The following is a 19,414-nucleotide window of genomic DNA, read 5'->3' on the forward strand; positions in this document are numbered from 1 at the left end:
GTTTTCCTAAATAGCCTTCTAACATACAAAGCAACATTTATTTACACTTAATTGTAACTTCTAGTTAAACACAGGGGTTTTTTTTGCTTGTTTGTTTGTTTTTTAATGTCCCTATGGGTTGCATTGGCTGCCATTCCACAGTAATGACTTTTTCTTAAGTTCCAGCCTAGTCAAATTTTGGAAGTTCTACAGGAACTGTGCCTACTGAGGCCCCAGTATTATGAAGATTCACATAAATTCCCCTAACACTTCAGTAAAACAAACATAGACATCACATATATAGCTCCACCTAAATAGGAGTGACTCATGTTTGATAGAGTGTCTTTGATATTTTGGAATGTTCCAAACTGCTAGATTAATTACATAGTACTGTTTCGGAGGCTAGTAACATATATGGAAGACTTGTGCAGTAATTGTCTGGGTATACCGAAAGAAGGACTGGAAACACTTGATATGGGTTTTAATTAGGCCTCAACTTTGTCTGGGATTACCTGGCAGATAAAATGTACCATGCAGGTCAATCCTTATTACTTTAAATTAGCGGTTCCCAAACTTTTTGGCATCATGCCCCCCTTCTGATTTTTCAGAAAACCTCACACCCCTTGCCTCTTTTTAACCATCATCCAACCCCCCACTTTTTAACAAAAAAATCAATTCGTAATTTAAAATAAACACATAAACTTGATTTACAAATGTTATTTAAAATTAAAAAAATAAGTACAAATAGGTTTTTTTTGGTCCCTTGTGTGTGCCTGGTGCAGCCCCAGCTGGCCAGGTGCCTGAGCCCTGTGACAACTGTCAGAGCTGCCCACGGAAGTCATCCATCTGAGATCTACACTGCCCGACTCGCCTGCTCAAGCCATCTACCTGCCCCCTGCCCGAGACCCGCACTGCTGGGACCAGCTGCCTGCCCACCAGCCATGCACTACAGCCATGTACCAGCTGCTTGAGCCCAACGCTGCTGGGGCCAGCTGTCTGCCCACAAGCCCTAGCTGCCCTGTGCTGCCAGGGCCAGCCACCCCCCTGCCAGCCTGAGTTGCCCGAGCCTCACAAACCCTGCAAGCCACCTGCCTGAGTCCCTCCTCTCCCACAAAGCCAGGCACCACTAGCGCCTGCTCCTACCCCATCCCCATCCCTCCATATAACCCCATCCTCTTCCTCCTCCCACTCCTGTTCCAACCCTTTGCAGAAGGCAGCTAGCTCCATGTGGGTCTTCGCCGGCTGGCTGGTTCTTATAGTGGCTACATGGAGTCATCCATGTAAAATGGCAGGGGTTGAGAGCCAGAAGCAAAGGCCATCTCTTTCTTCAGGTGGGGAGAATGATGGTGGGGGATCATCATCATCCACTAGGGGAGCATACCCCCCATTTGGGAAACCCTGCTTTAAATCATTACACAGAGCTCCACCAACCCTCCTATGTAGGTCCCCTAACCAACCCAGGGCTTGGACTACTATTGATCACCCTCATTGAAGGGTTAAAGTGGGTAGTGAGAATGGGGGAGGGGAAGGGGTACCAATCGGAGGAGTTGCAATCTCCCTCCCCTGTTCTGTGTCTTTATACTGTACCGCCCTTTAAATCCTTTGCCAGTCATCTGTTTGCTCCCTGGATGTCTTCCATGGAGTACCTGCACTGAACATGTGTCTCAAGCAGGCGCCAGTAATTTACTGGGTTGCTTCCCTCCCACCCCAAGCAGGTTCCCAGACCTCTCCCTATGGTCTCTTGCCTAGTGCCTTTATAGGTGAACAGTTCTTTCAGAAGAAAGCACCCATTACCCCATGTAAGGTCAACAAAGGGTGCCAGTCCACATTTCAAACCTCACATTCCCTAGGAGGTGAGTCAGTGCTGCAAACTGCCTGCAGTCTACCTCTTGTCAGCAGTCTTTGACCTCAATTCGTCACCCCCTACCTCCAGCCATCAAGCAGAGCAGTCCCTCTCCAGTAATCTCAGACATTCCGCCCCCCACCCACACTTATTTGTGGTGCAATCATTCACACAGAGCCATTAGCATTAAAGTCTGTGAGTTTGTTCGTTTGGTTTGTTGCTGTTTATTTGTTTGACTGAAACAAGGAATGTTGGCCAAGATATTGGTGTTATTTTGTAAAGTTATTGTGAAAGTGCGAAATCTTATTCACTCAAATGATCATCTGAAACATAGTGTAGAAATTCCATTTCTGATAGTCTGATTAATCTCTGATTTATGCTAAATAGGAGTTAAGCATGTAAATCCTCAACACAGATGCAAAAAGAAGGTCATAATAGTTCTGTGTTGTACTTTATATTCCTGCTTTAATACGCTGGGTGAGTATATTGTGTTTGGTTTCCTATAGATTCAGATTAACAAATTCAAACACTGACTAAATTTTCCATTGATAAAATTAGACTTTATTTAGAATTGAGCATGAATATACATTTATTTAACAGGCAGTTTTGAGTTTCACTGTGCAACAAATCAAGAATATGACAAAGGTCAGAATTTAATCATGTATAAATGCAATCCTTCTTTAAACTTATTTGTCAAATATGTTAAGTGTTAAGTATAGCAACTACAGTTGATCAAATTAATTTAACCTTCTCATGCCTGAATGGAATGCAACAACTTATAAGGTTTAAAAAGAAGTAAAAAGCTTGCAATAATATCTGCTAGATTTTATTAAAATAATTTATTTGAAATGTTTGGCCTTTTATTAATTTTTTTCTATTTCAATGGCAAAGTCTACTGTGAAATAGAGGATGGGGTGAGTGGGTGTTGAAGAACAATAAATAAAAATGTTGGTTTCTGATTTACATATAAATTATATTGTCCTTCCAAATGTACAGGCAGTTATTCTGTTTCTTTTATTCTCATTCTTTTTGTTTTATTGATATGTGTGTACTTTTCTTTATTTAGTAAGATTTTGCAAAGATGTGCTTAACATTCAAGGCTGGGAAGACATTATATTTTTGCATCACACCATTTCCAGGATTGAAGCAGATGAGAGTACACAAAATAAGTATTCTTAAAAATGCTGTGGAAATAGCAAAGTAAACAAAGACATTCAGAAACATTTTGCTGAAATGGCAACCTGTCCTACTTCAATTGTGAAACAACAAAGGAACTGACATATTTTAACTTGTAATTTTGAAAAATCACAAGTATATCATATAATTCAGGAAAAACAAGCACCATTTGCATAAAGAGCTATCTGAATTAACTTACTATAGAACCTCCTACAATAAGCATCCTGCCACTTAATAGAAATACATAAAATGATGTTGAATAGTAACAGAGTAAGCCGTGCTAGTCTATACACTATCCAAACAAAAAGCAGTCAAGTAGCACTTTAAAGACTAGCAAAATAGTTTATTAGGTGAGCTTTCGTGGGACAGACCCACTTCTTCAGACCTGGAGAAGAAGTGGGTCTGTCCCACGAAAGCTCACCTAATAAACTATTTTGCTAGTCTTTAAAGTGCTACTTGACTGCTTTTTGTTTCGATAAAATGATGTTGTAACTGAAATAGCACTTTTTAAAAGTACAAGTTGCATTTGCTTTACAGATATATGATGGAAAAGACAACACAGCTCATCTGCTTGGTGCATTTACTGGGGCCTCATTGAGAGGACTGACACTAAGCAGTACTTCAAATCATCTGTGGCTGGAATTTAACTCTGATACAGAGGGAACTGATGAAGGTTTTCAGCTTGTTTACACCAGTAAGTATTGATACATAATGGATTTTTACTGAAATGATCATTGGACTCACTCAGAAATTAAAATGAACATAAGCATTGATAAAAAAAAAAAAGTCTGTTAGGGATGGTGCTTGGTCCTGACAAGAGGGCAGGGAACTGGACTTGATGACATACCGAGATCCCTCGCAGTTTGATGAGATGTGTGTATGTGACTTTCAAAATATTTCCACCAATTCACTGGTCTCTCAAAACAATCCATAACATTTACTCTATTGGACATCTAGCTGCTATGTTACTCAGAGGATTGATCTTGTTGTTTTTATTTAAATGTACTTGCTAACTAAAAAGTTATACATATATAAAGAGGATTATTCTCTGAAGATTGTAATGGCTTCACTTCAGGAATATACTCAAACACCTGCTTAATTTTAAATACATACTCAAATTCATTGAATTCAGTGAAATTTAAGTATGTTCTTAGGCATGCTTAATGAATAGAGCCAACTTTTGTAAACCAAAGCCAGTCTTCTGTCATTTCTTTTTAATTAAACCAGCCACTTCATATTTTGAATTGCTATTGTGAATAAATATTTCACTCTGGAAATTATCCAGTGCAACTCACTGTCACAAGATATTAAAGAAATAAAGATTTTAATAGGATTCAAAGAAGGATTAAATATTCACATAAATAAAAAGAACATCTGAAATTATAACTAGTCTTAAAATAACTAGAAAAAAATAACCAAACTTTCGAAACATCACTGAGCAGTAACCGTCAGCAGAAAACATTCCTCAAAAATATGTAATTTTATAATTATCTGTTGATGGGGCTCTGGGCGGTGTTCCGTCTTCCACTGAAGCGTTTGATACTGGCCACTTTCAGAGACAGGATACTGGAGTACAAACCCAAATAGTCTGATCATATATGGATTTTAAATATTGTTATACATGCAATTGATGTGCTAAAATTTCCGTATTGAAACTAGCACACATTTCACAGAGTTTATGGCATAGGCAAATTATGTTAGCTTTGTTATTCTAAATTTTCTTTTGGGACAGAGGAAAAAAGGCCACCAAAATGTACATGGCTGTGAATTGCCACTATGAATGATAATGAATAATCACTGTCCCAGACAAAGAGAGTAAGAATGATGCTTTTTCCTTTTGGATGAGGATACTCACAGTGTGAGAGACCCTACTTCAAGTTCCTGATCTAGAGATTTTTTCAAAATTATTCATAGCAAATGAAACAAGAGAGATTGAGAAAGATCTACTAGTGTGGCTAGAGCACTTTACTGTAATGTGGTATGCCTAAATCATTCCCCTATCCTTATCTGCCAAAGACAGCAATTCAACCTTGAGCTTCCACAACCCAAGCATGTAACCTAACCACTGGAGCAAAATTTATGAGGGTGGGGATTATCATCCTCAGTCTCCTTTTTCCCCTCACCGCCCAATACATAGTTAATCTAGTTTTCCTTTACTTTTGTGAAATGGACTGAAGAACATTTTTGACTTTTAGCTGGTTGAAAATTTGTTTTCAATTTGAGCCACAGCAAAACATTTTTTTTAAATTCCAAAACTGTCATTAAATCAAAATATTAATTATTTATCAGTTGTAACTACAGGTGTCTCACTGAAAATGAAGGATGGGACAGAAGTGAATAGTTAGCTACACTGTGAATATAAATCATTAGAATCTTAAACATGGACCTCATATGAAACACTCTGATATCTGCAATTGCCCCACATCCAGAGTAATACTGAAAATCTTGGCCTACAGTGTGATCCAGTATTTCCATCTTGTCCTTTAGCAGTCAGACAGAACAATGATCTAATCCACACACTGTGGCATGAAGGTCGTTCTCATCTCCATATTTTCAGTGAGCCATATGGGCTGAAATTCAAGTAGAAAAGGCACAGCATTTAACCTGCCAATATATGTTTCTGTCAACATGTCAATATAGATCAGTTAAAATCTGAACATTTTTTCTGAAGTAAATGAAAATTCCTCATAATTAATAAACATAACTCAGTAACTGAATAGAAAGAGTCAGTGTTCACGAGAGAGTTTTGTTGACCAAACTGATGTTTTGATGTCAAAACCCATGGAATGGCGACCTTCCCAAGGCATTCTGTCTCACTAAATTGTCAGAATGCGTCACTTCTATTGACAGTTTTCTGCTGTTCCCCCATGAGTCAGAATGCCTCTGTTGACAGCTTCTCTCAATAGAAAGCCAATCTGGACATTCCAGGGAGGCCCTCTATCAACAAAAATGGCTTCTGGGACACCGGGCAGCCCTGTCTGCTTTGCTTCCGGTTGCCTGTTCTGTGGATAGAGTGGCTGGGCAGTCCTGCCGCTCTCTGTTGACACAACGGATTGCTCTTTCAATCTGGTTGGCAGTCTGTCTACAGAAGTTTTGTCAGAAGGTATCTTCCTACAGAAACTTGTAGTGACAAATCACTGTAGTGTAAACATAGCTCAAGATGCAAACCACTCAGCAGAGTTCTGCAATGAAGCTTAGTGGATGAAATAGTGGAAATGAAGAACCTTTTCTTTCCTACCTGCTCAGCTGTATGTGGGACTGTCTGGGTCACATGAACCATATGCCCTTCTTCCCTATCACTTAATGAGCCAAATGCTTTTATTAAATTTTGCTTGTGCTCCAATAGAATGATATTCCCAGATGCTCCTAACTTGTTCAAATCAAAAGCAATTTTCACACTCACATGAAGTTCTCCTAAATAAAAACTATTTTTAGCTATATTTGAATTTTCTACCCTCAACTGGTATGTTGTAATATACAAGCGCGGTTTTTATCTCACTTTCCTAATCCCCTTATTCTCAAAAGTAACATTGCTTTAGCACTAAACTTCTGAAACAATTCATCTTCAGGCTGAGAACAGACTGTACCTTTAAACCCCCTTAGTTTAAGAGCTATTGAAAGGAGAATTAAAATGGAATACTGCATTCACTTAACTATTATGAAAGTCTTTGTATTCAAATAATGTGGCTTTGGTAAAGGAGAGGGTTTTAATTTAAAGCTTGAAAAGCAAACAACAAACAACCAAGCTCTGCAATTTTGCTAATGAGTGCCTACACATTCTTTGTCAAACTAAATCAGAGTGTCATCATGATAATTGAACAATTAATTTTAGTGTTGTATTATAAGTTATAGTAACATTTAGACATAGTTGGTATTTATAGTACATATGGCCATCACAAGCTATGTAGTTGCTGAGTGCTTTACATTTTTTTCTCCATGTGTTTTAGCTGAAACCTTTCTGAGCTGAAATACATCATAAAGACAAGGAAAACTGACTCCTTCCAGAATTTTGATAATTTCAGCAAATTAAATTCAATGTACTCTGGTTTTCAATTCAGGCATTTATCCATAAACTTTATCTACACTACTGTGTACTATAAATTTAATTTATCACATAAGAATGCATTGCACTTTGTAACAAATACCTGGAAATCAAATATAAAGAGCCCTCCAAGACTTTCATTTTTTTTCAATCCATTCAAGTTCATTTTAAGAGTAAACAAAGTTTTGTATTTTTCTGACTGAGTCATAGGCATACCAGCTGCAGAAAGAAGAAATGAATAGCACATTCTCTAAAAACACACCATTACTGAAGCCTGTGTCTTAAACATGAGAAAGTTTATAGCTCTTCTTAAGGAAAACCAAATGGCATGAAGAAATGAAAGCCTGGTTAATGTAACTCATTCAGGGCTAGTTTACACGAACACTTTGTTCATGGCAAACGGGTGAAAATCTGCTATGCAGTAGCTTTTGTATCAGTTGGATCCTGCTGCCATTTACGAAGGGACCACCATTGGGTGTTTTAGTCTACTCTCATTTCAAAGTGGGGTATATTAAAGCAAACTATGGAGCTTTAGTGCATGGTAGCAAAGTCTAAAGAGCCACTGAATCCAGGGCAGGTTAGTGTGAGATAATCTTACGCTCCAGATTGCAATGAACTAATTGCTTGTGTAGATAATTCCAAAGACTTCCAGTGAGAGTTAGGGTACGTCTGCATTGCATTTGAGCAGGAGGTATGCTTACAGCACCTGTTAAAGATCAAAGCTAGATCCACTAACAATAACATCAAGGCTGCATATGTGAAGTCTAGTCTTGCTGCCATGACTGCCCTAAGGTTGTTACTTAACACCATTGATCTAAGTAGCCTATGTATGCCGCAGTCAAAGCTACAAATTGCATTATAAACAGTCTCAGGCTCTGTGTGCCCGAATATACTTTGAAAATGGAATTTAGGCTTCTCCCTGAAAATCCTGCACTTTTCTACCAACCTTAGTCCCATTTAAAAAAAAATATTGCTGAGTGAAATATGAAAATCTGTTATATGAAGACTGAAAGACTTCATAAATAAATAAATAAAATAAATAAAAGTGTTTGAATTCTCAAATGTTTATATGGTTTTAATTCCGTTACTCTACTCTCATTGCAGGTTTTGAGCTTTCACATTGTGAGGATCCTGGTGTGCCACAATTTGGGTATAAGATCAGTGACCAAGGGCATTTTGCTGGCAGCACCATCATTTATGGATGCAATCCAGGTTACACACTCCATGGAAGTAGCCTTCTAAAGTGTATGACAGGGGAGAGAAGGGCATGGGATTATCCTCTGCCATCCTGTATTGGTAGTAGACTCTTTTTAACTTTAATGAAAATGCTGTTGTGTTTTTTTTAAAGTATCCTTATGCCTTTTACAGCTTGTTAGAGGCTGTTAACCTGGTATGTGTGTTAGCTGGCAGCGCTGTCCCAACCTGCTAAATCTATCACTTTTTAGCTTCTGAAAGATACAGTTAGACAATCAGGAAAGTAAAAATTAATACAGGATGATATCCCTCAAAAAGAACTTAGAAAAGTTATCTTCAGTCTTGACTTGCTAAACTATTTGCAAACCAGTAGGTATTTGCTATTCATATGATCAATTTAAAAGAAATTTTCATGTGTAATTTTTATTTGTTTGTTTGTTTATTTATTTATTTTCAAAATACAGTGCAAATGCCAAATATTAAGAATACTAGGATACCCAACTGGGGTTGGGGGACTAGAATATGACTTTAGGACCAGCCCTTTGTAAAGGGTGCCACATAGTGTGTTTTCTCACAGCTAATGCAGAGAAAAAATGGCACTACTCCTTATTTCTGAATCAGGGAACAAGTGAGAAAGAGAGAGTAATTTATCATCACAAAGGCTCCCTTAGTGTCCCTCTTTGCCCACATGCTTCCACCAGGGCTTTGGGAAGTAACAGGCAAAAAGTTTGCATATGCCCATTTATGCTCAGATTTAACTTTTGTGAAAAACTCATAGGTATATTATTCTGCCGTATGTTTCTGCACAGCCATTCATTTCAAGATCCTGTGTAGCCAAGTATAAGCATTCCATTAAAATGATCTAAATATATCTTTCAAATGAATAATTAGTCAATATAACAAGAATATCCCAAAATTTTGTTGATAATAATTCCTACCTCAGCTAGGAAGTGTACCAACCTGGAGACACATAAGATGCCAAGCTGTCGTCGTTTGTGAGTGTGAATATAGAGAGTGAGTATGAACTTCAGGGAAGACTGTGAAGAAGCAGGGAACAAACCCTAATTTATATTTCGTTTTTCGCCTGCCACTTGTTTAAGGGTAAACTACAAAGGCATTATAACAGCCAACCCTTGGAGTCACAGACAGTCGCCTTGGGTATTCTGATCTATTTTGTCACCTAGTCAAGGTTGGCTTTGTGGTAGATTGTCTCTTACTCCAAAAATTTCAACAATATTCAGGTTACTTCCAGTCAGAGAGGACCAGTTACTTACCTCATGTCAATTTCACTTTAAATTTCATACACAAAAAGAGTTTGTAGCCAACAGAGGTGAAAAAAGTATCCCAAAATTTACTTGAATAAAAGTACATCTGCTTTGGTGGGGTACTTAAGTGCAAGTCACTGGTGTCCCTTTGGAAACCTAATTGAGTAAAAATACACACATGTGCATGCAGACACACAAACTCACATGGCACATCTTTATTGTACTCAAGTATCCAGAAGTGAAAGCAGCTGCACTTTTACTCAAGTAACTTTTGGCGTACTTTCCCACCTCTGGTAGCCAATCCTATCAAAATTATTTAGAGATGTTTTTAACTCAGAAATGGAAAGAGAGTTATTCACAGGATTAATTCTGATAAACATACACACACAGATTAGTCAGTTTTAACTTTCAAAAGGTAATAGAAGCTTCGATAATCAGAAAGCTATATATGTCCCTTATGACTAAGCCAGTCTAATCACTTTTGCTATGTTATGAAACCTGGCCCTTGAGTGTAGACGTATAGCTTCTCCCTGATAGGGATCTTTGTTCCTTCACCCCTCTCTGAGCTGTCAGCTCATCTGATGAGATCTCAACTTCATGGGTTTGGAGAGAGCAATCAACAAGGTCTTTTGTCCTATATGATGATCCACCAGTTCCTCCAGTGTTTGTAGGCCTTCCTTGTTGGTCAGATTTAGTGTTTCACACTAACAGTTTCTCTCCCGTCTGGTGATTTACACAGCTACAGAGGCATACCAGGCAAACATTCAAATATTACCTTCCAATATCGGCTGTAGATGTTATAAGTGAGAGTAATGCATGCATCCCGTGAAGCTCAAATATTAAGCACATGTTTATAACTGTAATACCTATTTTATCTGTACTAGTGCACAGGTGAGGCAAACCAATTCCAGCTATGTATAATTGTTTAATTGATAATTGGGGGCCTTGGCATGAGCTGGAACCAGATTTGCTAGCCTGATATAAACAAATATGTTTACGTTTTCCCTCATAGATCATGTTTTCTAGACCTTTAATCATTGTTGTTGTTCTTCTGTGGACTTTCTCCAATTTGTCCACATCTTTCCTGAAATCTGGCACCAAAATATGAACACAGTACTCCAGCTGGGAGTCAATTAGCACAGAATTAAAAAAGAAAGAATTACTTCTTGTGTCTTGCTCATGACACAGCTCTGAATACATCACAGATTTGTTTTCTTCTTGCAACAATGTCGCACTGTTGACTCATATTTAGCTTATGGTCCGCTATGTCCCCCAGATCCCTTTCTGCAATTCTCTTTCCCAGGGAGGTCATTTCCCATTTTGTATGGGTGCAGCCGATTGTTCCTTCCAAGATGGAGTACTTTGCAATTTGCACTGTGGGCATTTTTTAAAAAAGAATCTGTTTAGTTAAACTGGTGCAAACTCTTGTATGGACACATGTAGTTTGACACCTAGCTTATATAAATTCTTATACCAACTCCTTATATGGACACTTAGGGCTTGTCTACACTACCTCCCTCCTTTGAAGGGAGGATAGTAAGTAGGGTGTTGGGAGTTTATTAAGGAAGTGCTGCACTGCATATACAGAACTTCATTAAGCAAATTCCCCCGCATGGCAACTTTGAAGTATTAAACTTCGAAGTACCGGCTTGTGTCTAGCCGCAGCTCACCCACTGGTAATTCAAAGTGCCTGGGCTACTTCAAAGTCCCTTTGCTCCTCAAAATTTTGAGGAGTAAAGGGACTTCGAAGTAGCCCAGACACTCCAAAGTACCAGGGAGTGAGCTGCGGCTAGACGCAAGCCAGTACTTTGAAGTTTAAAACTTCAAAGCTGCTGTGGGGGGGAATTTGCTTAAAGAAGTGCTGCATATAGCGCAGCAACTTCATTAATAAACTCCCAACACCCTACTTACCATCCTCCCTTCAAAGGAGGGGGGTAGTGCAGACACAGCCCTAGTGTATAACAATGTATTTTAGATGAATACGTTAAATTTAGTTCATTTTTGAACATATAATTCAGTTATAAACCAAATTAAGTTTATCTTCACAAGAGTTTGTTAAATTACTGTAAGCTGGTTATAAACCTTGTTAAGGGTGTGCATACAGGAGTTTGTTCAAGCAAGCTCATAAATTTCTTAAAATAACTTTATAAAACCAGTGTGAGATTTATGTATAGGTAGGGCATATGAAAAGGGAAAGAAAAGTATGTGGTGATGCTATCTGATTCCACACTGCATGGTATAATTGCTTATTCATATTAAATAAAATAAAGACCAAAATAAAGATCTGTGGGATACCTCTAAATAATACCTTATAAACCCACATAGTTCCACGTCTTTGGGAATTTTGTATATTGTTAAGTGTGCTATCAGAGTTTAATGATGTCTTCATAATGATACAAACTGAAGAATTAAGCTTAAAAGACAATGAAACACAGCCAAGCAATTCAGCAGCCAAACTACATAAAAAAAAAAAAAGAGTTGTTTTCAGTTGCATCCAGCAGTAACAATGAAGCATGCATTCTAATGTATAGATAAGTTATATGAGATCTGAATCAAGGCATTGTGGCTATTGCCTGCTGGATTGTTTGTGTGGGTTTTTTTTTGTTTTGATAATATATCATACCAAACCCCTGAATTCCAATACTCTTAGTCTATGTCTACACTAGAGGGTTTTTTTTTCCTTTTTGACCAAATGGGTGTTTTGTCAAAAAAAAAAAAAACCAAACCCAGAGTGTCCATACCAAAAATGCATTCTGTAGACATACTGTTGACAGAACTCGGCACTTTTGTTGATGACCTTCTGCCTTTTCCCCATGAGGCATACCATCTTTCTCAACAGACTCTGTTGACAAAAAAAAAAACAACCAACCAACCAACCAAACAAACATGTGGATGCTCCGGGGGGCCCTCTGTTGACAGACAGTGCTTCTGGGCCACTGGGCAGCCCTGTCTGCTGTGCTTCCAGTAGGCTGTTATGTCAAGACAGTGGCCGGGCAGTCCAGCTACTCTCTATTGACAGAGCAGATCAACAGAGCGATCCACTTTCCTGTGTGGCCTCAATCTGTCCCCAGAAGTTTTTCTGGAAGACATCTTCCAACAATAATGTCTGTCAACAGATCACTGTAGTGTAGACATATCCTTGAATTTAGAAAAAAAGTCTTGATACTGACTTGATATTTCACACCATGGCTCAGCTCTAATAAATATCAAGTCAAGTTTGAAAATTTAAAACATCATCATCATAATCAAAAACAACATTACCAATAATAATATGGTCAGCTGTATTTTCATTTGCCATCACCATTAACTGCTTATTTCATCTTCTATCCTGTATGGTGGGGGGAGGAAAGAAAATCATCTGATTACCTTGATGCTCATATCTGGCACAGAATTTCTTATATTGTTTCATGGGAAAAAAAACATCTTATTTTCTTTTTCTTCTGCCAAGAAATAATACAATACTTTTAATGTAGTTATTATGTCCCAGCTCTGCAGTGCGAGTAACAATAAATCTCATTATCTGACCTGAACAAATATAAATAAATATTTTTCAGAAGACCTTATAAGGATTATCAGGTTGGGTAAATATCTAAAATATATATAAGGCGGTTGAAGGGACTACCTGTCTCTGAAAATTTGCTTCTTCCATGTTGGGAAATCAATCAAAAGTGCTGTTTCAATTAAATTATGTCACAGAGCTCATAGATCAGAAGGTAATAAATCTTCCAACTGAATATTTTACGTGATGCTAAATTAAACTTGGACTGCATTTTAACTACACCAAGAGATCTAATCAAAGTATTATTTTGCCTTTCGTGTGGTTCAGAGAGAAAGCATTAGAATGGCTACATGGAAGGAAAGCAAAGTAAGGAGATTTAAAAGGCCTGAGGGTCTTTGTAAAAATTAGGTTTTCTCAGATGTGGACTAGAAGGACTATGAAAAATTCAGGTTTGATTAATGATTGGCTGAGGCCACCTAAAAGGTAGTAACTTACTGTCCGTTGTCCTTTAAGAAATAATATAGCTTGGCTATGATTACACATCTCTGCTCAGAAGTTTCTGACTTTATTTTCCTCTTTGTACTTTGCATTTTCCTTCCTTCCTTCCTGTTATTTATTTTACTCTTAACGCCTTCTGGCTCTATCATGCTTTCATCTGTTAAACTATGCTTTGCATTGGGGAGTTTTTCTTACTATGAATATGTGGCATTGTATGTTCCATAATGATTGTATTAAATTTAGAATTGTCAAAAACAAGCAAACAAACAACGCCCCCCCTCAAACTTAGGAATTACAGCAAAACACGTAAGTATCTGAATGAAAAGACACCTGTAAGTCATCTTTCCAAAGTATTTTAAGTCTTCCTCCTGTCGTGCATTATAGTTTCATAAAGGATGTTCAATCCTAAAAGATAATGTTCATGGTTAGCAATATATATAAACATAGCTCTGAAGAATCATGTGTGATGGAATAAAAATTACATGTAAATCAAATTGTGTTTTTATTAGCTGAATGTGGAGGTCGTTTTAAAGGAGAATCATCTGGAAGAATTTTATCTCCTGGTTATCCTTTTCCTTATGACAACAATCTGCGTTGTATGTGGATGATTGAAGTAGATCCAGGAAATATTGTCAGGTATTGTAATTGGAACAGATACATGCTTGTGTTTGAAATAGAAAATGTCCAATCCACAAAATGTGAATCAAAACTTCTCGAACAATAGTCAGGCTCTATGATGCTGGTAAAAGCCCATCTCTGATTTCAGTGTCACTACTCTTATGAGGGTTTGTAGTGTTTGGTAGTAAATTTATGTCATGAGTTGAAAAAGTATGATTAATTTTAGAACCAGGAGCTTTTATAACAGACAAATGTGTACGTGCACACACTTAGCCAGAGCATGTGGCACTAGACCCAGTGGGCTGAGCTAGCACAAAGCAAAGTGGGGAAAAAAGGAGAAACATGTAAAGGAGAAGATTGCAGCTCATTAATTAATTGTAAGTCAAGCATTTGATTACTGTTAGCTGAAACACCATGTTTCCCACACGTGTAAAATATATCTGTAAGGCCAACAAAGCCAGGTTGTTGTCAGGAGGGGCAACCTTAGGGGCTAAAGCCACGTGCGGCATGTGCTCTACTACATGAACTAAAATCTACCAGCTGCTCAGATAAGGCTGCAGAGCACAGACTTCCCTCTCCCTTGTCAGAGGTCTGAGCACCTGAGGGGTTACATATGGGCACATTTTAATTTGTTTAGAACATATTTTAATGTAAAGAACATGATGTCATTTTAAAATGAGTAACAAAAGACTACCAGAAATCTCGTTTTTTTTTATTGGATTATTGAATAGCCCAATATATTATTGCATTGTATGTGAACTCAAATATAGATGCAAAGAAAGATTCAACCTGTTATCAAAACACTTTCTGTGTTTAGTGTACATTCACATCTTTAATTTTTAGGATCATAGAATCAAAATAATAGTGAGAAATATTTGTCACAAATATTTGAGACTAACCTGCTATGTTGATTTTCTATTTTATAACTAAAGTGACATTAGTGACAACAAAGACAAAGCTGATAGAAATCGTATGTTGTTTTACAGCCTCCAGTTTCTTGCTTTTGATACTGAAGCATCACATGATATATTACGAGTTTGGGATGGACCGCCAGAAAATGAAATGCTGCTTAAAGAAATTAGTGGCTCTCTTATTCCAGAAGGCATTCATAGCACACTCAACATAGTGACTATACAGTTTGACACAGACTTTTACATCAGCAAATCTGGGTTTGCCATCCAGTTTTCCAGTAAGTTAATACTTTTTTTTTTTTAAAGAGGGTTTGTAGATGTCTCCTGGAGCCAATAGTTTTGGTGTTTATCCTCCCACTGAAGTCAATGGTACAATTTTCATTGACTTCAAATAAGTATAAGACCACAGACTCTAATATTATAAAGCTCTATTTTTGTCAGGGTTGTGACAGAATCACAGAATCATAGTGACAGAATCAGTGACAGAATCAGTGACAGAAGTTACTGTGTCCATGATTTTTTTTAAAATGTCTGTGATTTTTGCTACATTGTCATGACTTGAAGGACACGGCTAGAAAACAAGAAAGCTCATAATTAGGACCAGTGGCTTGTCACAAAGAAGGAGGAGATGGGAGTATTGCAGATTCAACTCTGATTTCTGGAAGGAGGGATTGAAGTTAGCATAACTTCTTCCAGAAAGATCTGTGCAGGGATCCTTCTGCCTTTGGGTTGGCTGATGGGCTGAGGAAAGAACAATGGTTCTCTTCTGCATGCCTTCTTGTGCTACTTAGTCCACTGACTTTAACAATCACAATGCGATTGTGATTTGAAACTGGTAGTTAAATGTTAATACATTTTAATGATTAAACTAAAGAAATAGTATAACTTTTATTATTGTTAATAACTTTTCAAAGCAGTAACTTTCCAAATCATTACTGTGACAAACAGTTAATTATAAGACCTGGTCTACTTCCCATGGAAACTCACCAGAATTCAAAGACAGTATTTTCCTCATAAGTATTGCAGCACTGAATCCAGTAGTTTCATTTTCTTCAGCAATGCTGACATTCTGTAACTATGCCTATTTGATAACTCTGCATATTTGATAATAATCCCACTCAATTTGTTGTAAGTCTAAAACTCAATAGTTGTATTATCTCTGTTTTGTTCCCCCCCACACCTTGGTCTTGCAGCATATGAATATTCCGGTATATGATACAAGTGTTCATACACACAAATACCTTGAAGCTGAATAACTCCAGGGAGTCGGGAGGGTGGGGGTGGGGCGGTGGCAGGGAAAAGATGTCTGAATATGGTGTGTGTGACTGGCAGAAATTGAGTGGAGGAGGTTTTTGTGGTAGAAATGCCTGTCTGTGCTCAATCCCACGCACTTTCGACAGGCATGTGGCAGGCCTCACAATATTCTGATTGTCCCTCTTGCACACACAAATGATCCGTGTTTTCCTAGATCCCTTAAAATACCCTCCCCATTTAAACCACAGGGCTCTGCTCCATGGCCCTCTAATACCCACCCATTGGCAGCCTTTCTTCTGTGTTCTGCCTCACACTTAGTTGGTATTTGAGACAATACATTGTGGAGAGCCATGGAGGGAATGAAAGAGATTTGTGGGTCTCTTCTTATGTGACAAGGTGGGAAACTATGACCTCTTGTTCCACCAATTCCTAGAGTGACTCAGTTCAATAGTCATCAGGACCTCACTGGCAATCAGTGAGGGCAATTAATCAGTCTTGCTGACCAGGTCCCTCAATCAGGGCAGGGCAACCAACAGTTAGCATTTTATTAATCTAGTCATTCAGTGGGGAAATTAGCTCCCAGTCAGGAGCTAAAATGAATGTGAATGGTGCCTTAGCTCCAGTGGCAGCAGACCTACCTAAGACCCCTGGCCTACCCATGAGGAGATCGCCACCCCTAGTGATGGGATGGCTAGTGGATGGAGATGCAGGCCTCCCCATTCCACTGCATCCCAGCCCAAGGCTCTGTCAGTGGTGAAGTAGTCCACTGCTGTATCAGTGGAAATCCACCTACAGTATGCTGACCAATCCACAAACAGTCCTATAAGTGAACCCTCTTTAGCTTCCATTAGCTTCTTCTGACACTCCCCATCTGGGGGTATCTAAATTTTGGATTTGTTCTCTGTCTCCCTCATGTAGACCGCAAGTGGCCGTTCTACCAACTCTTTGGGGTCACTGGTATATGGCAGGTCAAGCAACCCTGCTGGTTCTCTGGCATGACAACAGTCTGGCTGTTATTAGATCCATCACCTGAGGAAAGATGTCCTGCTCCAAAGCAATCCCAGCTACAAACCTTGGTGCCAGCTCTGCTCACACATCTATACCAGTGACACCATGGCGTATCTACACTACTACCTTCCTTCAAAGCAAGGATGGTAATTAGGGTGTTCATAATCATCATCAATAACTGTGGGCTCCGTGCCCGTTGGTGTCTGATGCCTCTCTCACTATTTCCTTCCATCTTTCCCTATCCATTGCAGAGTGGCTTAGTTTATGTAGACTAGCTCTACACCAATCTACTACATCATCTATCCATTTTCTGCGGGGTCTGCCTCTGTTGTTCAAACCATCCATTATGCTGAATACTAGGGTCTTGATTTTTCGTTCGTCATTCATTCTGCAAATATGTCCAAATAGTTGTAGCTTCCCTTTTATAACCTTCTGCAGCAAGTTCTCTTTTTGCTGTATCTTCCTATATAATTCCTCATTGGTGACCTTCTGCATCCATCCTATCCTCCAAATCTTTCTGTAACAACTCCTTTGAATGCCAACATTCTTCTTTTCGAATCTTTCATTATCACCCATGTCTCACATCCGTACAACATGCTCCTGAATAGACACGTTTTCAAGATGCCCAGCTTTGTTCTTAAGCTAATTGTTTTGCTTTTCCAGATCTTATACATCTCCTTCAAACTTGCTCTTGCTTTCGCTATTCTAGTCGCTATTTCTTTCTTACAGTCTAGATCATACATTAAGTTGCTCTCCAGATATGTGAACTTCTCTACATTTTCTAGTTCAATACCATCGACACTGACCTTCCTTCCTATTTCCTTTTACCCGAATACCATTGTTTTTGTTTTATCGATGTTCATAATCAGTCCGTAACGCTTCTCTTCTTCGTTTAACGCTCTCACCATTTTCTCTAGCTTCTCCTCATCTTCCTCAATGATAAATATATCATCCGTGAAACTCAAGTTGTTAATTCTTTTCCTGTGCACAGATATCCCTTCTACCTCTTCCTTGATCTTGTCCACCACTCTCTCCAGATGTGCAATGAAGATACTTGGCAACATCGGATCTCCTTGTCTCATACCTCTACTTGTTTTAAACCAACTTCCCAACTCCCCACATGTTTTCACCGCTGCCTCCGCATTATCATTGATATCTTTCAACAACCGTATCAGTCTGCTACCAACTCTGTATGACTCCAACACCGCCCAAGTCACTTTCTGATCTATACTGTCAAATGCCTTTTGAAAATTAACAAAGCAAGTGTGTACGTTTTTGTCCTTTCATCGAGCTTTCTCTGCGATCAGTCTTAGTGCCAATATCTGCTGTATAGCGTTTCTATCTTTTCTGAACCCTGCTTGCTCATCTGCTATATGTTCTTCTATCTGCGATCTTAATCTCTCAGTCAGTATCATCATCAGCACCTTGCCCAGATGACTCATTAGGGCAATCATTCTCTAGTTCTTGCACTCCAATGTACTTCCTTCCTTGGGTATTGTCACTAGCACAGATCTTGTCCATTCCTTAAGCGCCTTCCCTTCCTTCCATGCTATATTACATAGTCGTTGTATTTCCTGAATCATGCTTTCTCCACCATATTTGATCATCTCTCCTGTGATCTTATCATTTCCAGGGCTCTTGTTGTTCTTTAGTCGTTTCACTGCTTTTTCTACTTCCTACTTTGAAATATCAGTCTCACTCTCGATGCTCGGGGGAGATATCTCTTTCAATTCTTCAGTCAGTCTCTCTGAGACACTCGGGTCCAACTGTGCTTTGTATGGATTGGTGCAATATCTTGTCCATTGCTGCACAATCTTCTCCCTGTTCATGAGCACTTCTTCATTCTCATCTTTGATCGCCATCTGCTTCAGTTGCCATTTCCAATTAATATTCCTAATTGTCTTACACACCTCCCTGGTCTTACATTCACCGTAATACCTCTCAATATCTTCACATTGATCCTCTAACCATTTCTTCTTATCCTTTCTGGCTGCTTTCCTTACCTCATTGCATTTCATCCTATATTGCTGTTCTGCCATCTCAGAAACATCTCTTCTGATCTTCATTGCTCTTTTCTCTTGAACCAACTTCACTGTCTTCTGGGTAATCCACTTGTTATTGATCTTT

At 38.6% G+C, this 19,414-nt stretch overlaps 1 protein-coding gene across 3 annotated transcripts in view; it reads left to right on the top strand.

Annotated features, from left to right (window-relative positions):
- Window positions 1–19,414, top strand: part of CSMD3 (CUB and Sushi multiple domains 3) — a 1,166,921-nt gene that overhangs the window by 781,246 nt on the left and 366,261 nt on the right. For all 3 annotated transcript variants that reach the window (XM_074985642.1, XM_074985643.1, XM_074985644.1), the window contains 4 exons: window positions 3,536–3,692; window positions 8,145–8,336; window positions 14,006–14,132; window positions 15,101–15,303. In XM_074985642.1, the coding sequence (XP_074841743.1) occupies window positions 3,536–3,692; window positions 8,145–8,336; window positions 14,006–14,132; window positions 15,101–15,303 (679 nt within the window). The remainder of the gene's footprint in view (window positions 1–3,535; window positions 3,693–8,144; window positions 8,337–14,005; window positions 14,133–15,100; window positions 15,304–19,414) is intronic.

Source organism: Carettochelys insculpta, chromosome 2 (genome assembly GCF_033958435.1).
Source record: "Carettochelys insculpta isolate YL-2023 chromosome 2, ASM3395843v1, whole genome shotgun sequence".
NCBI lineage: Eukaryota > Metazoa > Chordata > Testudines > Carettochelyidae > Carettochelys > Carettochelys insculpta.